At 39.1% G+C, this 24,810-nt stretch overlaps 1 protein-coding gene across 19 annotated transcripts in view; it reads left to right on the forward strand.

The window, feature by feature from the left end:
- Positions 1-24,810, forward strand: part of MYCBP2 (MYC binding protein 2) — a 204,488-nt gene that overhangs the window by 9,319 nt on the left and 170,359 nt on the right. For all 19 annotated transcript variants that reach the window (XM_074815495.1, XM_074815477.1, XM_074815481.1 and 16 more), the window contains exon 2: positions 17,652-17,727. In XM_074815495.1, the coding sequence (XP_074671596.1) occupies positions 17,652-17,727 (76 nt within the window). The remainder of the gene's footprint in view (positions 1-17,651; positions 17,728-24,810) is intronic.

The following is a 24,810-nucleotide window of genomic DNA, read 5'->3' on the forward strand; positions in this document are numbered from 1 at the left end:
GATGACTCTAAGGATGTTATGCTGTCATGAACCACTGGTAATGTGCTTTTTCTTAATAAGTACAGTTCTTCCTAAACTTCATGGAGTGTCTTCCTTAAATTAAAGTTCTGCTGGTATGATTCTATGTGAGATGGCTTTGTATGTACTTTGGTTTTGGTGGGTGCATTTAGATAGGAAGGTGGCCAAAGGTGCAGATATTGTCATCTTTGCTATGGTTGAATGACTTCTTAAAATACAGAGCCCTAAAAATTTTTTAAGCATAAGAGATACAGAGATATTTTCCTCTACACTGAAAAACGTGAGGTAGAATATTTTTCTTTCATGTGTTCTTACAGATCTAATTTAATAGATAATGTTGCAACAGATGAAGAAAAACTGGATAATTGCAGAAAAAAAACTACAACTGTCAGTGGTTGTACTGTGAGACCATTCTCCTTGTGTGGAGAACACTTTGTAGGGGTGCTTTCTTGTGGGTTCTCTTTGTTTATATGAGATGATTTATGCTGTTTCAGAAGCATTTTCAGTTATAAAAGGGATTCAGACACTGTTTTGTACTTTTGCTCTTTTGTCCTGTTTAAATGAAACTCAGAACCATTTTACTTGTGTAGTTGGGTTTTAATTTCATTTTTAGAACCTGCAGTATTTAGGTTTCAGACTGTATTGGAGAGGCCTTAGAAAGGATATTCCAGCAGCTGGAATGTGACCCCTTTCTTTCTTAAGCCTCTAAAACTTTTTTTTAAAAAAAAGCTAGTTATTTAAAAAGTTAATGTGGTAATAAAGATAATACAGATTGATGTCATAGGCTTGAAAAATAGTTCTGAGTTATGATACTAAAGTCATGATTAAAAAGATGTGCAATTTCAGCTCTCAAACAGTAGCACATTAAAGTCCCAGCTGAACAATCAGGTAGAAAGATGGCCTTTCTCTTCTGAATTAAGAGCATGTGGGAAGGAGTTCCAAACTGTAGGAATGTGGCTGTTGCCCATCTTCCAGATGTTTGATATCTTAAATATATGTAGCTCTGTATTCATCCCCAGGCAGTGTTCTCTCAAATCCATCAGTCTCCTTTTGTTTTGAGTTTTCTTAACCTTTTATTTTTGGATGCTTTAGAAGCCCAATGTAACCTATCCTAATAGTCTGCCTCTGTTTTCCTCTAAGCCTGTGTTAATTGGATTGCAGTTGATGTTCCTTACCCTGATTTACGGATTTAGGTGACAGGATTTTTATGATTTTTCCATTTATAGATATACTGCTTAAGTCCCGACTTTCCTTTTATATTTTTATGAATGAACATTCACATCAGAATGCTTGATTAATAATTCCAAGAAGATAGCGCATAAGCTGGTAATGGTTTGGAGGGCATACACATGGCTACTAGAATGACAGTTGAGCTGTTGCCCACTTTACTAAAAATTTGAGTTCCTTAAGCGTTAGAGCTTAGGCTTACTAAATGAAGATGATATCAATAATTTTAAATATTTGATGTTGTCTGAGGATAATATTGTCCATTGACAATAAAAAAATACCAAGCTTTTATTGTTTGGGGAAGAAATGGATTGTGCTCGCTAGTGTTCTTTTGAGATCTGCCTATCAAGCTGAGGAGTGATTCTCTTCAGTGATTCTCACTTTTGAGTTCCTTAAAAAAATCTGTAGCCCTTGATGAAAAGTAATAGTGCTCCCATTAGTTTTCAGTAATAGTAGGTAATCTATAGATATCTTCAGGGCAGGGAAAGCAGTGGATGTTTACCTCAACTTGAGTAAGGCTTTTGACACTGTCTCCTGTGTCTGACAAAGTACAGGTTAGATAAGTGGACAGTAAAGTCAATTGAGAGCTGGCCAAATGATGGCCTGAAGGTTTGTGATCAGTGACACAAAGTCCAGCTGCAGGCAAGTCATCAGTGGTGTATCACAGGAGCTGATATTGGGGCCAGTACTGTTTAGCATCTTCATTAATGAGCTGGATGCAGTGACAGAGTGTGCCCCCAGCAGGTTCGCAGATAATACAAAACTGAGAGGAGTTCCTCATGCGTCACATGGTTGTGTTTCCATTCAGAGGAATCTGGACAGGCCAGAGAATTGGACTAAGAGGAATCTCATGAAGCACAACAAGAGGTAATGCAGAATCCTGCATCAGAGGAGGAATAACCCCAGGGGGGCTGACCAGCTGGAAGACAGCTCCGCAGAGTAGTAGCTTTGTGTACTGGTAACAGTCTGACCATGGGCTAGTAACGCACCACCATGGTAGGGAAGGTAGGCAGCCTCCTGAGCTGTGTTAGGAAGAGTGTTGCCAGAAGGTTGAAGGAGGTGCTCTCTGCTCAGCACTAGTGAGGCTGCACTGGGAGTGTCCAGTTCTGGACTTCCCAGTACAGAAGAGGCAGGCATACTTGAAAGAGTCCAGTGCAGGGCCACAGTGATTAAGGGTCCGGAGCATTTCTCTTATATGAAAAGACTGAGAGAGCTGGGACTGTTCAGCCTGGAGAAGAGAAGGCTCAGGGGGGATCTTATCAGTGTAGGGAGGGGATGAAGAAGAGGGAGCCAACTCTTCTCAGTAGTGCCCACTGACAAGACAAGGGGTAATGGGCACAAATTAAAAATCATGAAATTCCACTGTGTTCCAAAAAAGCATTTCTTCACGTGGGAGAGGTCCAGCACTGGCACAAGTTGTCCAGAGAGGTTTAATATTTCCTTGGAGATACTAAAAATCCAACTGCATGTGGTACTGGGCAACCTACTGTATCTGACCCTACTTGACCAGGGATCTTCATAGAATCAGTCACAGAATCACAGAATGGTTGAGGTTGGAAGGGACCTCCAGAGTTCATCTGGTCCACTCCCCTACTCAAGCAGGGCCACCTGGAGCCAGTTGCCCAAGGCCATGTCCAGACAGTTTTGAGTATCTCCAAGGATGGAGATTCCACAACCTTGCTGGGCAACCTGTGCAAGTGCTCAGTCACCCTCACAGTAAAAAAAGGTGTTATATCAAGAGGTCCCTTCTATAACCTGAATGATTTTGTGATCCTGTAATTCTTAGGAAAACAGACCACAAGGAAAAAGGATCTGTATGAGGTTTACCTGTCTGTCTTCTGACAGGAGGTGTCACAGGGAACAAACACACAGAGTGCTAAATAATCAGTTCTTGCAGCAGAGCTGTGTTGCAAGATGCAGTCCTCAGGTTACTCAAAACATAGAATCATTTAAGTTGGAAAAGACCTTTAAGATCATCAAGTCGAACAGTAAACCTACAACAGCCAAGTCCACCACTAAACCATGTCCCTGAGCACCACATCTACATATTTTTTACATACCTTCAGGGATGGTGACTCAACCACTTTCCTGGGCAGACTGTTCCAATGCTTGACAGCCCTTTCAGTGAAGAAGTTCTTCCCAATACCCAATAAAAACCTCCCCTGGTTCAACTTGAGGCTGTTTCATCTTGTCCTATTGCTTGTTACAGGGGGGAAGAGACACCCACCTTGCTACAACCTCCTTTCAGGTAGTTGTAGAGAGCGATGAGATCTCTCCTCAGCCTCCTTTTCTTCCGGCTAAACAACGCCAGTTCCCTCAGCCATTCCTCATAAGACTTGTTCTTGAGACCCTTCACCAGCTTTGTTGCCCTTATTTAGACATGCTCCAGCACCTCAAGTGTCTTTCTTGTAGTGAGGGGCCCAAAACTGAACACAGTATTCGAGGTGCAGCCTCACTAGTGCTGTGTACAGTCCCTAGTCCTGCTGGCCACACTATTTCTGGTACAGGCCAGGATGCTGTTGGCATTCTTGGCCACCTAGGCACACTGCTGGCTCATATTCAGCTGCCTGTTGATGAACACCCCCAGGTCCTTTTCTGCTGGGCAGCTTTCCAGCCACTCTTCCCCAAGCCTGTAGTGTTGCATGGGTTTGTTGTGACCCAAGTGCAGGACCCAGAACTTACCCTTGTTGAACCTCATACAATTGTCCTTGGCCCATCGCTCCAGCCTGTCCAGATCCCTCTGTAAAGCCTTTCTACACTCAAACAGATCAACACTTCTACCCAACTTGGTGTCGTCTGCAAATTTACTGAGGGTGCACTCGATCCCCTTGTCCAGATCGTTGATAAAGATATTAAACAGAACTGGACACAATACTGAGCCCTGGGGAACACCATTTGTGACCAGCTGCCAGCTGGATTTAACTCCATTCACCGCAACTCTTTGGGCCTGGCAATCCAGCCAGTTTTTTATCCGGAGAAGAGTATGACCCATCCAAGCCATGAGCAGTCAGTTTCTCCAGGAGAATGCTGTGGGAAACGGTGTCAGAGGCTTTACTAAAGTTCAGTTAAACAGCGTCCACAGCCTTTCCCTCATCCACTAAGCAGGTCACCATGTCATAGAAGGAGATCACGTTAGTCAAGCAGGACCTGCCTTTCACAAACCCATGCTGACTGGGCCTGATCACCTGGTTTTCCTGTATGTGCTGTGTGATGGCACTCAAGACAATCTGCTCTATAACCTTCCCTGGTACTGAGGTCAGAGTGACAGGCCTGTGGTTCCCTGGATCCTCCTTCTGACCCTTCCTGTAGATGGGTGTCGCATTTGCTAACTGGGATCTCCCCAGTTAGCCAGGACTGCTGATAAATGATGGAAAGTGGCTTGGTGAGCACATCCACCAGCTCCCTCAGTACCCTTGGGTGGGTTCCACCTAGCCCCATAGACTTGTGTGTATCTAAGTGGTGTAGCAGGTCACTAACCATTTCCCCTTGGAGTATGGGCTTCGTTCTGCTCCCCATCCATGTCTTCCAGCTCAGGGGGCAGGGTATCCTGAGAACTGGTCTTACTATTAAAAGACTGAGGCAAAGAAAGCATTAAGTACCTCAGCCTTTTCCTCAGCCTTTGTCACTATGTTTCTCCCCGTATCCAATAAAGGATGGAGATTCTCCTTACCCCTCATTTTGTTGTTAATATATTTACAGAAACATGTATTAGGACTCCATGCTATAGCTCAGTAGAAGTAAAAGGGATGTGAGGAGAACTGAAAAGGTAGCAGCAGTTGCAATTTTAAATAAGTTAAAGCTACATATTTGCCCTAACATTCTTGTAGGAAGAGCTTCATGGTAACAATATCCCAATGTAAGTCATTTATCACTTAGAGTATTTTTAATCTTGTTTAAGGTCTTTTGTGTATTAGAGTCTTGCTGGAGCAGTGGGTAGGTGTCTAGTGGCAATTAGTCCCCAGTTTGGGGATATTACTCCTAAAATCCTAGCTTTCCTTTTCTGCAACCTGTCGTCTACTTTTGTTTTTTGTTTTGCTAGCAAATATCATATTCAATCTTCTAATGTATCACAACAGGCAAAAATATGGTCTGCAAGCCAACTGTCATGCGATTGTGCTGCTTTGGCTGTGATTTTTGGCAGAAGCAATAATTGTTATTTTTCCTAGCCTGCCTGCAACTGTACAAAGATGAAGGGAGGGTCAAGCAACTGCTTCACGGAGGTATTTTTCATTAAGTACTTCACAGAGCAAGTGTTCCTTTGTCAGAGATATTCTAAAACCCAGGAATACTCACCAGTGTTAGCAAAAGGCATTTTTTCTGAAGAGCTCTGTAGATTTTGTTGCCAAGTTACAGTGAAAGGATCTAGATAAGTGTATTTATTTCTTCAGAAGTGTACATTCTTGGATTTTATTCTATTTATGTTTGTGAATTGTAAGGTAAAATTTTGGGTCAGTATGTGCACATATATTTCATAATGCTTGCTAATACTTAGTTTTGCGCGGCACTTAGTTTATGTGTATTTGATACATATTTGTGTGCCAGGTTTCAGTTCATATATGTGTATTTTGTCCCCTGTCAACTGTACTATGCAAGTCCTTTTGGAAACTTGATAGGTATTATTGTGGGTGATATGAAAATGAAGCATTAAAAGCTTTTGGTACTATTGTTTGTAAGCAGACCATTTGTTTATCAAGACAAGAACAGATTTTTAAGTGGTATTTGTTTTCTTTCTTTATTCTTGGAGTCTACTGACACTGTCCCCGTGGTTGAAGGTGTGTTGGATATTTCAGTAGTAGGAGGAATGATTAGCTGTGGCCACTTAGTCATCAAAGGGAGGTATCTACAAAGGCAAAAAGTAACGCAAGGAAAGCCTTAGGGAAGTTCAGTTGTAGGGCAACCTCTAAACATGATGAAACATTTCCTGGGTCCAATTGACTTGAACCACTATTGTGAAAGTAGTTTTGTGTTGGAGAGAGTTAGATGGAGTAACCCACAAGCGAGCTACGGACAGAATCAGGAGTAAAGTGGTATAGATTGGACCTAGTGCTTGAGACGTTTTCTGAGCATCTCTCATTTTACAGTTACAGATGTAATCTTAAAGTACCTACCCTTAAGTGACACAATTTGTATGCCAACTTTGTAGAAAGTATACAGTGTTTTGATTATGCGTGTTGTTTACTTTGAGTTGCTTTATGGGCGCGTTGTAAGGCAGTTTCTCATTGTAGATGCTCAGGATTCTTGGCAGCTGAAGTAAGCATAGTGCAGAGATCACACTAAGGTTGGAGAAATCAAAGGGGATTTTCACTGGAAACACTTATTGCTTAGCTAAATGTGGGACTTTTGTACATGGAGGCTCTTAAGAGAAGTGGTTGCTTTCAAGAAAAAGTATTTCTCCAGTTTGTAGAAGTAAGGCTGCTGAAGACTGTAGCTTCTGTGAATGCGGAGAGGTACTAAAATAGGGAGTATGCAAGACAAGCAGCGACTCTGATATGTTTTACAACAATATTCAGTATGTGCATTTTGTCACTGGTACCTCTTCATCTTGCCAGTGTCCAAACTCCACATATTTTTCTTGCTATTTAGTTCTTTAGTCATAAAATCTCTTCTCCATCTATTGATTAGCCCATTAAAGCTCTGCACACTTCCTTGGTTTTGTTTCTTATCATTGTCATCTCCCTCGTGTGAGCCATTGCTTCTTTGTCCCAAACTTCTGTTGAACTTTCTCTTTTCTTTGTTTAATCTTTGGCTTTGTTTGCCAGATGCTTTTCAGTGGTTAACAGCAAGTCTGGATGCCCTGTAAAATAAGATAAAAAAGCAACTTATTTCTTGCATTAAGGGAGAAAATGCAGTCCCGCAATTTTGAGATCTCTTCACATCTTCTGATCAGCCTTGATAACCATTTTTTCTTCAGCATTTCTTTTCCTATATTTTGAAGCCCTTATAGTTAAACTTCTGTAGCAATGAGACAGTGAATAGTACGTTTCTTGCCTACAGGCGCACTGGTATTAATCAGCTGTGGTTCTCCATTATTGTATTTGATATTAACATGCCTTGAAGCTAGATTACAAATTAACAGCTGTTTTGGAGCACTTTGGGAAATGGAGTAAATGGTATGGGAGTTAGTAGGGTCCAACAGAGGCTGTGATTGCTCTAATGTCTCTCCGTAATGGCTCTGTTATTCATCTGTGTGATCACATGTCAGGTAGTTCATCTGCTTACAGAAGATAAGGAAGAAACCTCAAAATGCACATTGTTGTAGTTCATCAGAAGAGTTTTCTCTCTTCTGAAAGAGAGAAGACAGTTCACCTTGGTTTTCTGCATGGCTGAAAACTGGTGCAGATCCGATAGAAAAGTAGCTCTGCTATCAGTGATGAATGCAACAATAGAGAAAGAACAGGCTAGAAAGTAGGTATTTCACAAGTATGATGAAATGCCCCTTTAGACTAGTTGGAAAAACTGGCTGAGGCAATTTCAGAGTTTAGGAATTACCTTGGAGAATTCACAGAAGATATATAAGGTTCTAAAAGACTAGTATAAAACAAATTGGTAAACAGTATCTGACTAAAAAATGGATAAAGACTCAAGGTACTCTAGTATGGTTTCTGTTGACTAAATTTTTAAAAGTACTACAAAAATTACATGTTATATAAATGAAGATGATAAATTAGACACAAAATGGATTTATGATAGGCCTTGTCTGGGAAATTTAGTACTTAGTGTTATTAAGAGTTGTCTAAAACTCATTTTTCAAAAATTATGGAAAATAGTTAGCACTTCACAAAAAAAAAATCTTAAGTGCTAAGCTTGTTCTAAAATCAGATAATGATTAAGTTTGGATCCAGCGCCACATAGTCTGTACGTCAGCTCAGACCTTGCTCTGAACTGAACCAAACGTTAGAATATCTTGTTATAGCAGATCAGCTAGGAGCATACCAGAGCTCTATTTCTAGCCTTGAGCCTGCACCAAGAAGCATGGGCTGATCTTCAAGCAGATGCAAGTGAGCAAAGCTGATGTTGCTCCTGTTGTCTCATTGGCTGGACTCTAGCCTTCCTCAGGTGGAATTTTTGGGTGTGTTGCCTTTCACCTGTCAATTTGGCTACCCCTGTTCTAGACAGAACTGTTGTATGGTGGATTTAAAGCTACACAGAAGACCACCCTGGAGAGGTGCTGGGGAACAGCTAGCTGTCAGGGGGGAAGGAAGCCTACGAGAAGAGGTGGTGATTCATGTTCTGCATCTGGATCTGTCCTAGGTCCTGAACGGTTCTGGCTCATCGTTGACAACTTCAGTGTTGGAATTGAGATTGTAGATGGAAAAGTTCATAGAGGATGCAGAACTGGGAAAGATTACAGATATACTGAACATAATAACCTCAGCAGATATTTAGCTTAAAAAAAAAAAAAGCCCAAGCAAATGTAAATGTAAGCACAAATGTAAAAACAACAGTGAATAAAAGGTGAGGTATAATTCCTTGTGACAGGTTCTACACATTGTATAGAATTATAAAGTGAATGTGATTCAGCAGCGTCATGCTGTTGGAGTGTTTCAGATTTTTTTTTTTCAAAATGCGTGAGAGATTCTTTTGTGTAGGAAACCTGAAGTAATTCTTGACCTTTTCTTTGCACTTCAGGATTGTGGGACTTATTTTGTCTCTTTTTATCTCTGTTTTCTTTTTTTCCTCTCAACAAGAAGGACTAGTTATTAGTATGAGAGAATATTGAAATTAGATGTCAGTGATGTAAACGATTAGTGGTTTAGGCTGAAAGAACTGAGACTGCTTCATTGACAGAAGACTCTTATTTCCCCTCATGCTTGAAATAAAGTCAAGCTAACCATGGAAAAAGGGGAAAATAAACTGATTTTTCTACAATAAAGATGTAAAAAAATAGCATTTAACTGCCATAAAGGTGGTTTAGAAAAGACCTCACAAAGACCTTTTTAGTAGGATTACTTAGGACATGGTGGAAGTGTGATCTCTGTCAGTGTTTAATATCTCCACAGGGAAAACACCTGTCAGGAATAAAGTGGAATTTGACTAGTCCTGTGCAGGACCAGGGAATGGAAAGACTGACCTTTCAGGGTCCTTTCCAGGCACTGTTTTTAATTATTCTAGAGTACCTTTAAATTGTCAAATTACATTCTAGATTGCCTGGGGACATGCACAAGTTTTCTGTACCGCTGAAGTCTGGAAAAGTCCTGTTAAAGATCCTGTACACAGTGTCCACATTGATCCATCTGCACAGAGAAACTCTTGATTATTGCATATAAGCATGTTTGTCATGCACTTCTTAGATTACCCATGGGCATTAGTTATAGCCAAGAAAGTGTGGATCGATTCAAGTGACTGGCTTGTCTTAATACAGGCATATATTTTAAGTATGGTAGAGTGGTTTTCATCCCTTGTTCTTGTTAGGTTTGTGTAGTATTGTAGGTTTGATTATGCTGACTAATTCCCATAGAAGTCTGCTTTTATGCCTGAATTTGCTGTATGTTTGCTGATCCAGATGGTGAACAGATGAAAAGCTCAGTATGTCTATACTTGGAAGTGTAATCAGAAACGTGGCATGACACCAGGAAAAATGCTAAACTCTGAGAAAAAAATGTACTCTTTTCACAATGTACAAGCACATTTATTGTACAGTCAAATTTTATTTTAGTATGTAAACCAACTGAGGGTCACAGAATAGTTGAGATTAGAAGGGACCTCTGGAGACTGTCTAGTTCAACCTTCCTGCTCCAGTGGGATTTTTAATATCTTCAAAGACGGAGAATCTGTAGTCTCTTGGGGTAACCTGTTCCGGTGTTTGACCACACCTACAGTTCTTATGTTTAATGGAACTTCCTGTATTTCACTTTTTTCCCCATTGTCTCTTGGCCTATCACTGGATATTGCTCAGAAGAGTCTGGTTCCATCATCTTTACTCTCTCCCATCAAGTGTATAGCCACATTGAGAAAACTCCGCCCCCCAAGTTTTCTCTTTTCCCAGCTAAAGAGTGTCTCTGCTTGCTTGGTTTCTCCTCATATGACAGGTGCTCCAGTCCCTTAAGCATCTTAGTGGCCCTTCTCAGGACTTACTCGAGTAAGTTGGTCTCTCTTGTACTGGAGAGCCCAAAACTGGTTGCAGTACTCCGGATGTGATGTTATCAGTGCTGCATAGAGTGTAAGAGCCAACTTCCTCAGCCTGCTGGCAACACTTTTCCTAACCCAGCCCAGGAGGCTGTGTGCCGCCTTTGCTTCAGAGACGGTGTTACTGGCTCATGTTCTATATCTCCACCATGAGTACCCATAGGTCTTTCTGTAAAGCTACTTCCCAGACAGTTGGCTGACAGTGTGTACAGGTGCCTGGGATTGTTCCTCCCCAGGTTGCAGGACTTTGCATTTCCCTTTGTTAAACTTGATGAGATTACTGGTGGCCCATTTCTTCAGTCTGTTGAAGCCCCTCTGAATAGCAGCACAGCCCTCTGGTTTATCAACCACTCCTCCCAGTTTTGTACTATCTGCAAACTAGCTTGAAGGTGTACTCTGTCCCATCATTCACAACCCTTTGACCCTAGAAATTTGGCCTATTTTCAGTCTTATGTTTATCTAGCTTGTACTTCATCAGTTTGTGTATGGGGATGCTGTGACTGACAGTGTCAAAAGCCTTACTAAAGTTGAAATAAGCAAAATCCCCTGCTCTCTAGTCACGCACTAAGTCAGCCATCTCATTGCAGAAGGCTACCAGATTGGTCAAGCATGATTTCTTCTTCATAAATCCAAAGTGACTGTTTGCTATCACCATCTTGTCCTTTGTCTGTTTGGATCCCCTGATCTTCCATCTTGCCCTTGAAGATACAAGTGATGTTTGTTTTCTTCCAGTTCTTGGGAACTTAAGCTAATCGGTGTGACCTTTCAAAGACTGAGAGTGGCCTTGCAGTGTCACTGGCCACCTCTCTCATCACTTGTGGGTGCATTCTGTCACATCACCTTGACTTACTTAAATATTCCCTGACCTGAACTTCCTTCACCGAGGGTAAGACATCATTACTCAGACTTTCCCTCTGGTTTCAGGGACATGGCATTGCTGAAGGCTAGTTTTACTGGTAAACATGTAGGTGACAAGTCCCTTGGTGGGCTTTGACTTTTATAACCCCATCCCTAACCACTCAGACAGTGTCCCTGTATTTCTCCTAGGTGACATGATCCTGCTTCCACCTCTTATGTTTCCTTTTTATGCTTGAGCTTTGTCAGGAGCTCCTTGTTCATCCATGTAGGGCTCCTGTCTCCTTTGTTTGACTTCCTGCATGTGTGAACAGACCATTCGTGAGCTTGGAAGTGATCTTGGAAAATCATCCGGCTCTTCTGCACCCGTTTCTCTCCAGGGGACTGTATCCCATGAGACTCTTCTAAGTAGGTTGCTGAACAGGCCAAAGTCTGTTCTTCTGAAGGCTAGGGTTGTGATCCTGCGTTTGCTTTGCTCTCTGCTTTCAGGTTCCTGAACTTCACCTGCATTGTCACTGCATCCATGACTGCCCCCAACCTTCATGCACCTGTCTGGTTCTTCCTTGATTAAGTGTCAAGTCCAGAAAAGTGCCTTCCTTCATTGACTCCTCAATCTACTCTGTCATGGAATTATCAGCCATGCACTCCAGAAACCTCCTGCATTGCTTATGCCCTGCTGTGTTCCTTTCCAGCAGATATTGGGATAGTTAACATCCCCCATAAGGACCAGGGCCTGTGAATGTAAGCTTTCTTGCAGGCCTCATCTGCTTCCTGATCAGACTGGGTGTAGCAGACACCCCAAACAATATTGGTCATACTGATCTGCTCTCTAATCCCATAAACTCTCAATTGGCTCACCATCAACGGCTTCATATTCTGTCTGAATTGCAACAAGGACAATACAGTTGGTATTTTGCAACAACTATGATAAAAGTTCTGGTGAAGTTTGGATGTGGGAAGGTAGAGCAAAACCATCAAACTAAATGGTAGAAAGTGAAAATTATTGTGTGTGTGACTTTCTTTGTAGTATAATTTATACCACCTGGAGACTAAAAGAAGGGAGTAATGAAGTCATTGCATTTTCTGGGCAGTCATTCCATGTTGGTACAACTTTGTTTACTCAAAATAGTCTTTTTTTCCCTATCTGCCTTTTGCAAGTAAGTCTGTAATACTTCAGTTCTCCAGTGGGGACTTAGGAGTAGTGGTGCTTCTGTGTGCTATTGGGTGATGGTAAAGAAAAGTATTTGAAAAATTGTGGCAGCCAGATGTTGTAATATGCTTATTCAAAAAGAAAATCACAAAGACATACAGCCTTCTGCAAGCCAGATACTCCCCTGACGGTTTGTTGGGCAGAAGTTAAGATAGATAATATGGGGCACTGTGGGGGATGTCTAACTGCTTTGGACCAGTTAGTCTTCTTGTAGTCCCACTGCCTTTGTGATGAACGTGATTTTCCATCATCTAGTGACAAACTCTGGATAATGTGTTTTGTAATTTGTAGACCCTTTAAGCAGTTATATACCTGTACAAAGAAAGCTGCCAAATGGCGCTAGTTAGTATGTGATTCCTGCACATAAAAATGAGTACTGCTGATCTTGCACTGTTAGTATGGGGCAGCTGGGGAAACCAGTGGAGGAAATGTCAGTTCATTACTTTTCAACCAGTGTCCACATGTCAATACTTGCATTTCACTTCCCTTGAGTAAAGTATGTTGGTAGATTTAGAGCTTTTTAAGGAACTTGGTGCTGTGATGAGAGACCCTGAGACATGATGGTGACTACATGATCACATAAGTGGTAATAGCTTGCAGTTGCGGGCTACTTGACAGCTTCAGCTTGGGATTTGACTTTGGGCTGTTCAGAAGCAAATACTTGCTGCTGCTTGTCCAACCAGATTGACAGCCAGCAGCAGTAATTCACCAAATGGAGGGAACAAATGAATTATTTGATATCACAAATCTGACTATTTCATTTCAGTGTTACTGGGTGGTTGCTGCCTCTTAAGAGCACTTCCACTGGGCCTTGAATGCTGAAGCTAATTGTGCAGAGTAAGCACCTATGGAAACAAAATAATACAGTATATTTGTCATTTGTCTGAATACAGTATGTCTTTGATAGACCTCTCCTGTCAAAATTAGAATTCTTCCTGAAGATGCTTAGCCATTGAACCAGAGCAAGCAAGTTTAGACAAATACACTGAGTCAAAGTCAGTTGGAAGTTTAAAAAATTTTAGCATGTGTTAGCACATGGCTTGCTAAATTCACTGATTTTTCAAAAGTGTACTCAAAGATCTAATTAACAGTATAATGCCTGGGTCTAATGCTGTACTAGCTACCGTGGCCTTTGGTAACACATTTCAGGTAGAAGCAAAGGTTTTAGGTGAGACAGAAGTTGAATAACACTTTTGTTGTTCCTATTCTGCCTCAGCAGCAGAGACAGATAATATTTTTTCCACTCTTCAGTGACACCTTTAGTGTAACATACAGCCTAGAAGAGCTTATGCAGGTGTGACACTATTAACATAGGTTAACATTATGTTAACCCATATTGAGTAACTCCATAAGGAGATTGAGTGGGGGGGCACTCAAGACCTAAAGCTTCCTTTTCAAATTTAAGCAATTCAGCACTATTGTGACTTTGAGGGAAGATGCTTTGTTTGCATTTTCTAAGTTCTTTTAAAGAGAGTAAGAGCAATGGTGTTGAGACAACTGAAGAGCATCCCCCTAATAGTGCAGCAAATATTGCAAGTATTGGCTAATGCTACTTGTGGTTTGAAAACAAATAAACTAAGCATGCTTTTACTTCCTTCTACTACGGGTGCCACAAAGCTTAATCATGTAATCATGCAATCATGTAATTTAGCAGCTGTTTTACCTATTTTAAATTGTCCAGCAATTGATTGTTGTGCAGCTTCCCCTTTTTTTCCCCTTTAGTTTGAGACAATTGTTCCATATTCCAGGGTTGAACGTTTTAGGTATTGGTTTTCATTCTCAACAGATTTTTCTGTGAAGGCTGTAATAGCACCATTCACTCTTTCTTTGGATCCATTTGCCAAAAGTATTTTCTTGTCAAGGTATCTTCGTGTTCTGCACTCATTTGACTTGTGCTTCCTTTGTGGTCCAATTCAAAACTGCTAACTTAGTCTCAGATGATACAATGGCTTGAAGCAGTTTGTAGGAAACCTGACTAAGATTTGCTGGTCATCAGTGTTCGGTTTCAACAACAGAGCTAAAAGTTAAAGGCTAAAGGCCTTCTGCCACTGGAAGCAGATTGCCAGCATAGAGTTTCAAGACCTTTACAAATGACAGTTTACAGCAATTTACAATTGTTAACCAAAACCGTAATTAATAATTTAGCTAAAAATCCAACTGAGCCATATAGGGTCGTCTTAATCTTCAGGCAGTGGAAGAGTCAGGTTTATAATTAACACATGTGGTTTCCAATGGGAAATTACTCATTATCTGCTTAATGTTGTTTTTCATGAACATACTTGCCCATATTTTATCTTTTCTATCTGAATATTAAAACCTTCTGGCATAATAGTATATAACAGTAGAACTGTGGACAATCATATATATCTTTATATGCCGATACATTATAAACATATTAGTATTATGCATAGTAATGATAGGTTGCTCAGAACTGTTTATAAAATTAGTGCTGGTGACTTTTTTTTATTTTTTAATTAATCATTTACTAGTTCTGAAGTTTCATTTGGATACAGGGGGAGAGTATACTTCCAAACAAAAATGCTGGGTTTTCATAATCTTGCAGTTTTGTTTTAAGAAACAATAGGGAGATAAATGTGGATTCTCAACATGGCATTTCTATACCCAGGTTGTTTCCATGTAAAAAATTGTTCAAGCCTAAACCTTGCTGAAGATATTAACTGCTACAGTGGAGTGACTAGGAAGAGTTTATACTTGCAGCATCTTTAATGTTTGATGTATAAATGAGGTAGATCATAGCACCACAACTTGGAATCCAGAAGAGGAAGTAAGCCTGTTGCTGATCTTTCCTTCTTGCTAATTGGAGAAAACATTGTCTAGTTATCATTGACAAATGAAGTTAGTCTACAAAATGGTGGGGGTTTTGCCACTTTGGAAATGAGCCCAGTCTTAGTGGGAGGAAAAAAAAAAAGACGTATTGTGGGGGTTTCTAGACGTATGTGTATACATAGAGAAATACATAAAAAAATATGGGGACTGTCCTGTGAAATATTTACAAGATGAGAGAGTGCTTGTAATGTTTGCAGACTAAAACAAATTTGGAGAGTTAGCAAGGATTTTGGCAGGTAGGATTAAATTTGAAATGTCTTGGCAACTTGAGTTAGTGTCCTTTCTTAAAAAAAAAAGCAATGCTTATCAAGTTGTCTCTGGTAAGTGCAAATTGTACTGTGTTTAAAAGGCATAATGAACAACACAACTAGTTAAGAGTATTGGAGGCTCAGTTGGAAGTTTGCAGGAAAATGTCAAGTTGCTCTGGGTTACTCTGCTGTGCCGTATTGCTGTGAAGCTGCCAAATAATACCTGGAATACAGTTAAAAGTGTGACCGTGGAGGTGTATGAGGCGATTCTTCTTCCTCTTCTCAACAGCAAATAAGAAGTACTGTTTTCGGTTTTGGTCAATGCAGTTTGCTTGTGTTATGGACTGAGAGCCCAGAAGTTGTCCAAAATAAATCGGGACTTTTACACTTAGGGTGAAAGTTTCATAAAAGGTTATTTGGTCCAGAGAAGAATGGAAGGGACTGCACTGTTCTTCATGTTTGACAGCAGAATAAGAATTAAGTGCATTAAACTCAGGAAGAAAAACTTTGTCTAATATAAGAATAACTAAATCGTGAAACAGACTATGGAGTTTGATTATAGAAATTTGGACATTAAAGGTTGTACGAAATTTCTTCCCCCTGCTTCTTAAATAGGTTGTGTGCTGTCATATATTGAAACTTTACTGTTGGAGAAACCTTAGGAGGTCATCTAGGTTCTCTTTATAAGCTTTAGTTTACTGGGGAAGCTGGGGGGTTCCCCCTCACTGAATCACTTCTCTTAACTCTAGGACAATGGTGGTGGTTCCTTATAAAAAAAGTAGTGAGATGACTTGTTTCTGTGGGAAGTGTCTTGATGAGGAATGTACCTCTGTTGATAGCTGAAGATGGGGAAGGTGATGAAATTTCTAGCAGGCAGCTTTCTTGGGATACTCTGCAGGGGTTCTTTGCTCGAGCTTGTTTTCTGACGGGTGGACATTGGTCAAACTTTATTTTCCAGCTTTTGACTGTTGGACCATGAGACTTGCATACTGTTGCAGTCTGAATGCTCTACAGGAAAAAGTAGTAAGCAATATGTTTTTAGTCCCTCAAAATTGTTATTTAAAACAAAGTTGTTTGAATAAAACTGAAAGATTCTCCTGAATCTCAATCTCTTATTATTTGAAAGTGCAACTTCTTACTGCCTGTGATTTTCAGATTCCATAGTTTTATTTTTCCAACTAATCTGAACTGTAAACTATTTGAGTAATGTTTAAGTGGCAGAGAGAAATGTTAGTAGCTGTTACTTAAAGTCCTGTATAGGATGAGCTGTATGCTTTTTTGCAGGGGACTTGTAATCTGAACAGACCAGAGAAATGTAGAGTAGGTTAAAAAACATTAATCTCAAACAAAGTAATCTCAGTGATGGTGACAAAACAATTGAGTGTGTGTATGGTGTCTTTTTTTTTTTTTTTTTACTGGTTAGTAAAATGGAGGAGAAAAAGAGTATGTTAGGAATGAGGTGTGGGCAGAAGAGGGTTAGAGGAGTGTGTGTTAGCTAGAGCCATAATGTAACAGGATGGAAATGAAAAGTCTGTAAGCTGGGGGGGGGCGGGGCGGGGTGGGGGAAGTCCAGACAAAATTTTTAAAAGCTGTGTTCAAAAGTTGCAGTCTTCTGCAACTACACTGTAGTCTTCCACTAGCTGAATTTTCTGCCACATGGTACATTTTTAAAGCTTCCTTTTTGTCTTCTAAGGCTTGAATCTTTATCTTGTAAAGACTTCACAAAACATATATGTTCTGTACTAACAGGTTGTATTACTGAGAATCATCAGTAATTCTTGCTCCTAGCATTGGTGTGGCACTAATAAACTTGTAATAGAAGCAGTAGGGTAAAACAGTATAAAATACAGGGTTTTTTTGTCTGTCCTAGCATATACTCTGCTTAAATTGATGAGAGTAAAGGCCTTTAATTCAGTGGAGCATTAGGGAAGCATCATTTTAAGTGCTTTATATTCTGATTTATACTCTTAAAATTCTTCCTGTGTTGTCTCCCTTTGCTTAGGAGAAAAAATTTTAGACTTTGGACTTTTTTTTCCTCTGCTGGTGCTGCTGTTTATCGTGGGGTATGGAAGGGAGTTCAATCTTTTGTTCTCATGGGGTTTTTTTTTGCTCTTTTTCAGAAGTAAGAAACTTTTTAGCAAGAAAAAATTGAAAAGGAAACAAAAGACTAAGTTGAAAATAAAAACACGCAACAAGGTAAGTCTGTAACTAAATTGACAAAAGTTCTGACTCAAAGATGAAAGTAATTTCAATTGAGAGAAATACAAGAAAAAAATAAGTCTATCTAGCAATTTATTTGTTTAGAAAAGATAATAGTAGGCCAATATTGTTTTTTTACTGTATTCTAGATGACTGTGATACCAATATTAACCATATTCAACTGTTCAGCATGAAATAATATGAACAGAATTTTTGGTTCTACAGTTCCTAAACTGTAAATGTAGCCAAACATGTTGGTCTTAAATTTAAGAGATGCATGTCTAGCCAACAGTTAAGAGACTGCTGCTGCAAAGAGTTCTGTCCATATTGTCTAAAGGAGAAAGGGAGCATTTAATGTCTAAGGAATCCAAAGTTACCTCTGAAAATTCCTCCATAATGGAATAGATGATACTTATCTGTTAATATTTTCTCCCTGTGTAGCCCCTGCCCCCATCACTTTAAATGCATGGGAGCAGTACAGTGAACTTCTTGAAAATGTTTACATGTTTACTTGTTGCAGAGAAGAAATCTAGACAGAAGCAACAGTATTTTAAAATATTGCTCTGCTGCATTCTTTCTCTATTAAATAGAGAGCTATTATTTCTCTGTTTAAACTACAAGTCTTGGAGGGATTTTCATAAAGGCTCACTGCAGGCATAGAGGCTTCTTCCTAGGTTCCTACTCTAGGCAGTAAAGAGGAAGCAGCTAATTTCTGGAATGGTTCTGAAGGACAGAACCACTGAAATATCCAGTGAAAATGCTTTCTAGTCAGTTGAATGCCCTTATAATATGAATACACTGTACATCAGCTTGGCCATCTTATCCGTATTTGCCAAACCTCGTGTAGTTACTCTATCTCAAGACAGATGACTTTGGGAGGGTGAAGCAAGCCTATATCTCTTCATTTGGTATTGCCTTTTTGGATACTTACCAGATTGTTCTGCTTATCTCAAGTAATGCAGCTTCAGACTATGGTATAGAAGGGGCTTATCTCCACTTCTGTTCTCGTTACTGTACATGAAATATTTCTGGTCCAAACCGAATTTTTCAGCCCTTTCTTCAGTTGCTATGATATTAGAAGTTTTAGCCCTGTGCCCTTCATGATTTTTATCAGACCCACTGTCAGCAGAGAAAACCAGGTTAGAAATTTGAAGAAATTTTGCAGAATGTAGTTAGTCTTTGTGTGTTTTGTCTGGTGACAGAAACTTGAGCTTTTAAAATACGATAACTCTTCAGCTTTGATCATTGTTAGTATGTAAAGGGGACCTTGTCTTTCTGAGCAGTGGTGCCCTAGTTGAACTGCGAAGTAGGAAGCTAAATCCAGAACTGCTGTTCTGCAGAAGTTTGACAGTCAAATTTGCTTCTTGGATTTAGTTGCATTGGATAAATGGATTGGCAGGATCCCTTCTGAATGGTCAAAGACAACATGAACATATTAAAGGCTGTTCTTGTCAGTAGTTATAGATTTGGCACTAACTGATCATCTCTGCACCTCATCGCCGTGGAGGGTTGTTTTCAAGATTTTTCGTGGATTTAAAACAGCTGCTTGATGCTTTAAGTGAGATTTATCTGCCTTTGAAAGGCATAATGGGTTTAAGTCTTTTACTGATGCCTCTATTCTAGACAGTCTTTAAGGCCTGGTCTGACCAGCAGAGCACTGGTGTTCATTACGAGTCACTGAGGTACAGAAAGGCACTCCAACTTATTTCAGCATGATAGCAGGAAATAGTGTATTTCCTGAAAAATGTAGCTGAAAAGGGAAAGATAAAATCAGCTTCATATCTTTCAGTTATCAAACTTTGTTTACTGACAAAGTGGGGTGGTTTTGTTTTTTGTTGTTTCCTTGGGTTTTTTGTTGTTGTTTTGGTTTCTTTCCCCATATGGCTTTCAATGCATCCCCATGCTTACCAGTGCAGAATAAGCACAATGATCATTTTTGCACTGGAATGTCTGAAAACAGGTATGTGTGTTTTGTCAGGAAAATGTGAGTTTCCCTTTGGAGCCTTATAATAGGGCAGATGGAAAAGCCCATTGCTACTGGACATTCTGAGGAGGAGAGCTTGTGTATATCGGTTCATTTTTTAAGAACCAGAGTCTTTTAGTCTGAACAGAGGTGGGAGCTTTCTCTTAATATGCTTGGTAGAGGCAGCAAAGGCCTTAAATTAAGAATAAGGTGAAGGAACCCAAAAATTTGTTATTTATACTGTGCACTTACTTAAAATGGAAATTGAGAAATTGAAGGGAACATAAAGAAAGTCACTGTTGAACAACTGAAGGAAAATGATTTCCACCATTTAAGCATTAAATGTCATAACATTTTAAGTATAAAACATTAATTGGTGTTTAATGCAGCCCAGTAGTTTGAGCCTTATTCTGATTCTAAGCTGGGGTCATGTTATGATCGCTTGTATTTGAACTACTGTTAACTTTTGGTTTTGTGGTTTGGTATCTTTTTTTAAACAGAGGTATAAAAGTTTTCCATGTGGATGCAGTGTGCTTTGGCTTTAGAAATTCAGTGCTGAATAGAGTGACTTTTGCATAGAAAACAAGTATGTGGTTATTAGATGTGGGTGTAGCACCTCGGATTCCTGCCCTTCCCCCACTCCCCTCACCCTTTTTCTTTTTTGCAGCAATTATCACTAGAAAATTGTGGGCTGTAAAACTTACCTCAATCATGTGAATATTGCTGCTTTCCCTCCCTCCTCCCCTTTTCATCCCCTGCAGTATTCCCACTTCACTGTTGACTCATAGAAGTACTGCTTAGGACACTTAGCTGAGAGACTGGATGGAAAGTCAGAGTTCACCATCTTCTGTTCTCATAATGTTATTTGAAGAATACTGAAAAATTGGAGTCCGCCAGAGTCTGAGAAAGTACTTCTAGTGATCAGCATCCATCTCTTTATGCAGAAGTTTTAAACTATGACTCGTTTAGCTTTATACAAACGGAAGGAATAATACCTTAGGAAAGGTCAGTTTGTGTAGCAGACAAATTTATCGCAAGCTAATGATTAGATGTATAAGGTGGATCAACTGGCATAAATATTTGTCTCATTAAAAACACACGTAGCTTCTCAAATAATTTGACAGTGTTTTCAATGGCTTTTGTATTATTTGGTGTTTCAACCTCAAGAGGGCATCCCTTTCTAAGAGATGTTTAAACTGTTCAAAGAAGAATTTAGTGAGTTTCTGTGCTCTGTGTTATGCAGAGGTTAGATCAGATAACCTTACATATCTTTAACAACAGATTAGCTTTCCTCTTCTGATTATAGTCTATATTCATCGCATCTGATAATAAACCATTATTGCAGTCATCTGGTTCAAGAGGAAGGAAATAAATTCATCAGAAAATAAGCTATGTATGGATTTCATCTTTTGGGAAAACTGTTTAGGTGTGAGACAAGTGTAGACGAGACCAGAGGGTTTTGTTTTTCCCGCTCCTTTCCTGGAGTGTACTGGAACATTACAAAAGGCTGACTGAGAAGAGCACTTGTGAGTCTGGCTGCTCTATTTTATGAACCAAATCCGTGGTGTTTAACCTCTGCTGCATAATGCATCCTTCCATGTATCAGGGACTATATTTTTACAAGGACAGGTCACACATCAGTGTATGGGCATCTGCACTTCATTCTCTCATAAAATATCTTCTTATTGTTTAGAAAAAAAGTAACACACAAGAAATACAATCTTACATTTATGTATTAAAACTATGTTTGTGATTCTTATATTGGCATTGAAATTTCTCAGACTTGCATTTAGATTTCATTATTCAGTAGTTCGGGATTGAATTGTTCTTTCAGTATTTTTTAAAACTTCAAGAGAAGGGCTTTTCTAACTTTATTTTAAATGTTTGGAGAACATAGTCTGTTTCTGTTTTGTCTACCTAAAATACAGAAAACTTTTGTGAGAGATTTAATTAGGTTTACCGCCTTTACAGATTCTCTGTTCCTCTGAAAAAGATGCCTTAGTCCTGACCATTGAAATGACCTTTCATCACTGTTACCTCACCTTGTATGGGTTCAGTTGAGGATCTCCTTTTTGAAGTTTAATATTGCACATTTTGTAAGAATGACATAATGTTTAAAAATTGCTCTTCCTTTCCACCAAAATTTAATTCTAGATGTTCTGTCTAGCACAAATAAATTTTTCTGGCACTCAAGACAGAAGATGTGATGAATACTGGGTATCTGTTAAGTTTTACTATGCATGTTTCATCATGTATCTGGATTTAAAAAGGTGCATTTTCAATTTATGGTGATAGCAAATGAAACAACAAAGATAAAGATTTCAGAATGTCCCACTTCCTTACAGCTCATACGAAAACCACTAAATCAAAAGCATAATTCTGTTTTCCAGTCTTGAAGCTCCATTCTTTTTGAAAGCAATTTCATATTCCGAGAAACCAAATGCCTTGGGAGAAAAAAATGTAGAGCCTATCATCTCGTTTCCTACTCAGACATCCTAGAAGCTGGGCTTCTAGACATTCTTACACATAGTGAGTGCTTTGGATTGCAGTATTCCAGTAGCCATTAAGGAAGGATCATTTAGAGGTGCAGAAAAAGTGATTGTTGCTCTTCACCATAGCATCACAAAAAGATTTTTCATGTATCTGTGGATCTTGATATGCTTAACACCAAGAAAACAAGCTATCGGTGGGGATTTTTCTTGAAATAATGTATCCCATAGCTCAAGAGCAGTCTGATTGGATTATTAATAATCCTAGATCTGTGCAAAATTAATAAATTCCTTCACTGTGTTCGTAGAACTTGTTTAACATTTTGTCTTAATGTTCCACTGTTTTCCTTGACACTGTAGAATTATTTTGTGTCAACATGAAATGCAGTATCATTAAGGGAATTGTTGTAACTTAAAATTAGTTTGATATAAGAATTACTAAATGGGGCTCTGTAGGCACCGTTAGTGGTTAGATTTTCATAGTGATCTGTTCTACCTCAAAATCTATGAGCCAGTAGCAAGATTGTTCAGGTGGTAACATGATTCTCATACTATCAGGGAAGTTTGTATGACTGTGTAGAAGAATGACCCACTGCCATGGCTGTCATTAGTTGTAAAAAAGGAAACTTCCAGTTGATGGAATGAGTTTAAGTCCCAATTTCCTAACTTGATCGGTGCATCTAACCTCAGTGAAGTTAGGAATCTGTTGTAATCTGGGAAGGAGAAAATTTGCCTTGTATGCAAAAAACTTGTGATGTCTGCTTTGAATACTTTCAACTACCACTGCTGAAGAAAAGAAAACAGAAGAAGAAAAAAGGCAAGCTGCTCACTGAGTGAGTATTTGCATTAGAGGGGCAGAAAGTTTTTCATGTTTTTTTCTGATCAGCTCCATCTCTGCCTTTTGTAAAAGAAATTTAAGAAAGTGTTGGTTATACAACCTGCTCATATACCTTCACTTTTGAACAGATGTTTGTTCTGAAGACCTAGAAACTATAAATATTATAGCTAAAGCCCTTCAGTGACTTGAGCGAATCGGTCAGGAGTAAATCGTCAGTGGTTTTTACCTTATGGTGAAGTTTGGGGGGGGGGGGGGGGGAGAGAGAGGGAGAACAATGTGATGATCAGAAGTTTCCTTCCTAATCTCCAACCAGAAACAACGTGTCTTGTCATTCAGCATCTTTCTTTTGCCTTGAGACGTGCTAAGCATTTGTATGCTTATACATTTAATGTTAATTCAACTGAGGTTTTTTCCCCTCAAATGAAAGACGGTAAATAGTGAAAGTCATAATTATCATTAAGTTTTAACCTGTTTTTACAACCCAGCAACTTATCATTCGAAAAGGGATTTGTTTAGTACAGTTATAAGGTCAATGTTTTTAAACTGATAAAACCAGGTAGTGAATTTCAAAACTATTCTTGAGCATTGTTAGGATTGCTACTATATTTGTCAAGTGCGTAACAGAATGGAGTATAAAATACTTCTAGTTTCAAAGAATTTGCAGTTCTTGGAGATAAGGTATTGTAAAGGGCAAGTGGAGGTATGAACTGAGAAATGTAAAGAGTGGGTTAACATCACAGCTATAAATTAAACTCTACTTCTTAGTCATATATTCTAGTGCTACACTGTTCACAGAGAGAAGGGCTTTCTGGAGAATGTTGTGCTGTACTGAAGTCTGTGTAGGAGATTATTGAATATATAGTTTGTGCACTGTTGTAGAGGAGTGAGACACTAAACACGAAGATAGAATGGTTAAAGTGCTTGCTGTTTAAAAGCTAAAGCATTAGGAAAGGGACTTTTTAATAGTTGTAAAGTATTGAGAATACTTAGCTTATTAATAGGTAAGAAAACATACATTAATATTTTATCTAGCACTGTGATCTCTAAAATTATCAGTGCTGGTTCAACAATTTGGCCAACCTATTTCAAAAGAGGCTACACAAGCTACAGAATTTAGGCTGTTCTGGAGCAAAGACCAAGCTGAACTCCTGACAAGAAAGAACTGGAATGGAAACTCTTCACAGACGTTATAATTACAATACCTGATACTAATTAGATAAGTGAACTTCAGATAGAAATATTTCAGAGAATCCAAATATTTTTCTCTTCCTGTAACTGTCAGTAAACTGCAAAATGCTTAGTAAACTCACTAAATAATTTTTTTAACCTGTGCGGTTCAACTGAGTTAGCTTTAAAGCCAAAAGCTGATATTGTGTGGTATGCCTTAACAGCAGCTGCAAAAACTCTTGGGGTATGGATATTTGACATACAGAAGAGTCATATGTTATAACCATTTAGTTTTGTGGTGCCAAATACATTTTAAAGTATATCATAGCTCGTTATCATTGGTATCAGTCCAAATCTATTTTGATGCAGTTTGATACTGGAATGACATAGGAGGTTGTATCTTGAGTTCTTGCACTGATTAATATTGTGGGTTTTTAACAGCAGCTTTATTATTTCAAACGTATTCGTGTTGAACAAGGACTAAACTTATGTTGTCTTTCAATCCCTAATGGCAGAAGTTCTGTTGTGGTTAAAAAAAAAAAAAAAAAAAGGAAAAAACCCCCAAACTTTCAGTATGTGTAGGGAACTTTTTCCAGCTTTTTTTTTTTTTTTTAAATTATCTT

The sequence above is a fragment of the Strix aluco genome, chromosome 2 (genome assembly GCF_031877795.1).
Source record: "Strix aluco isolate bStrAlu1 chromosome 2, bStrAlu1.hap1, whole genome shotgun sequence".
Taxonomy (NCBI): Eukaryota; Metazoa; Chordata; class Aves; order Strigiformes; family Strigidae; genus Strix; species Strix aluco.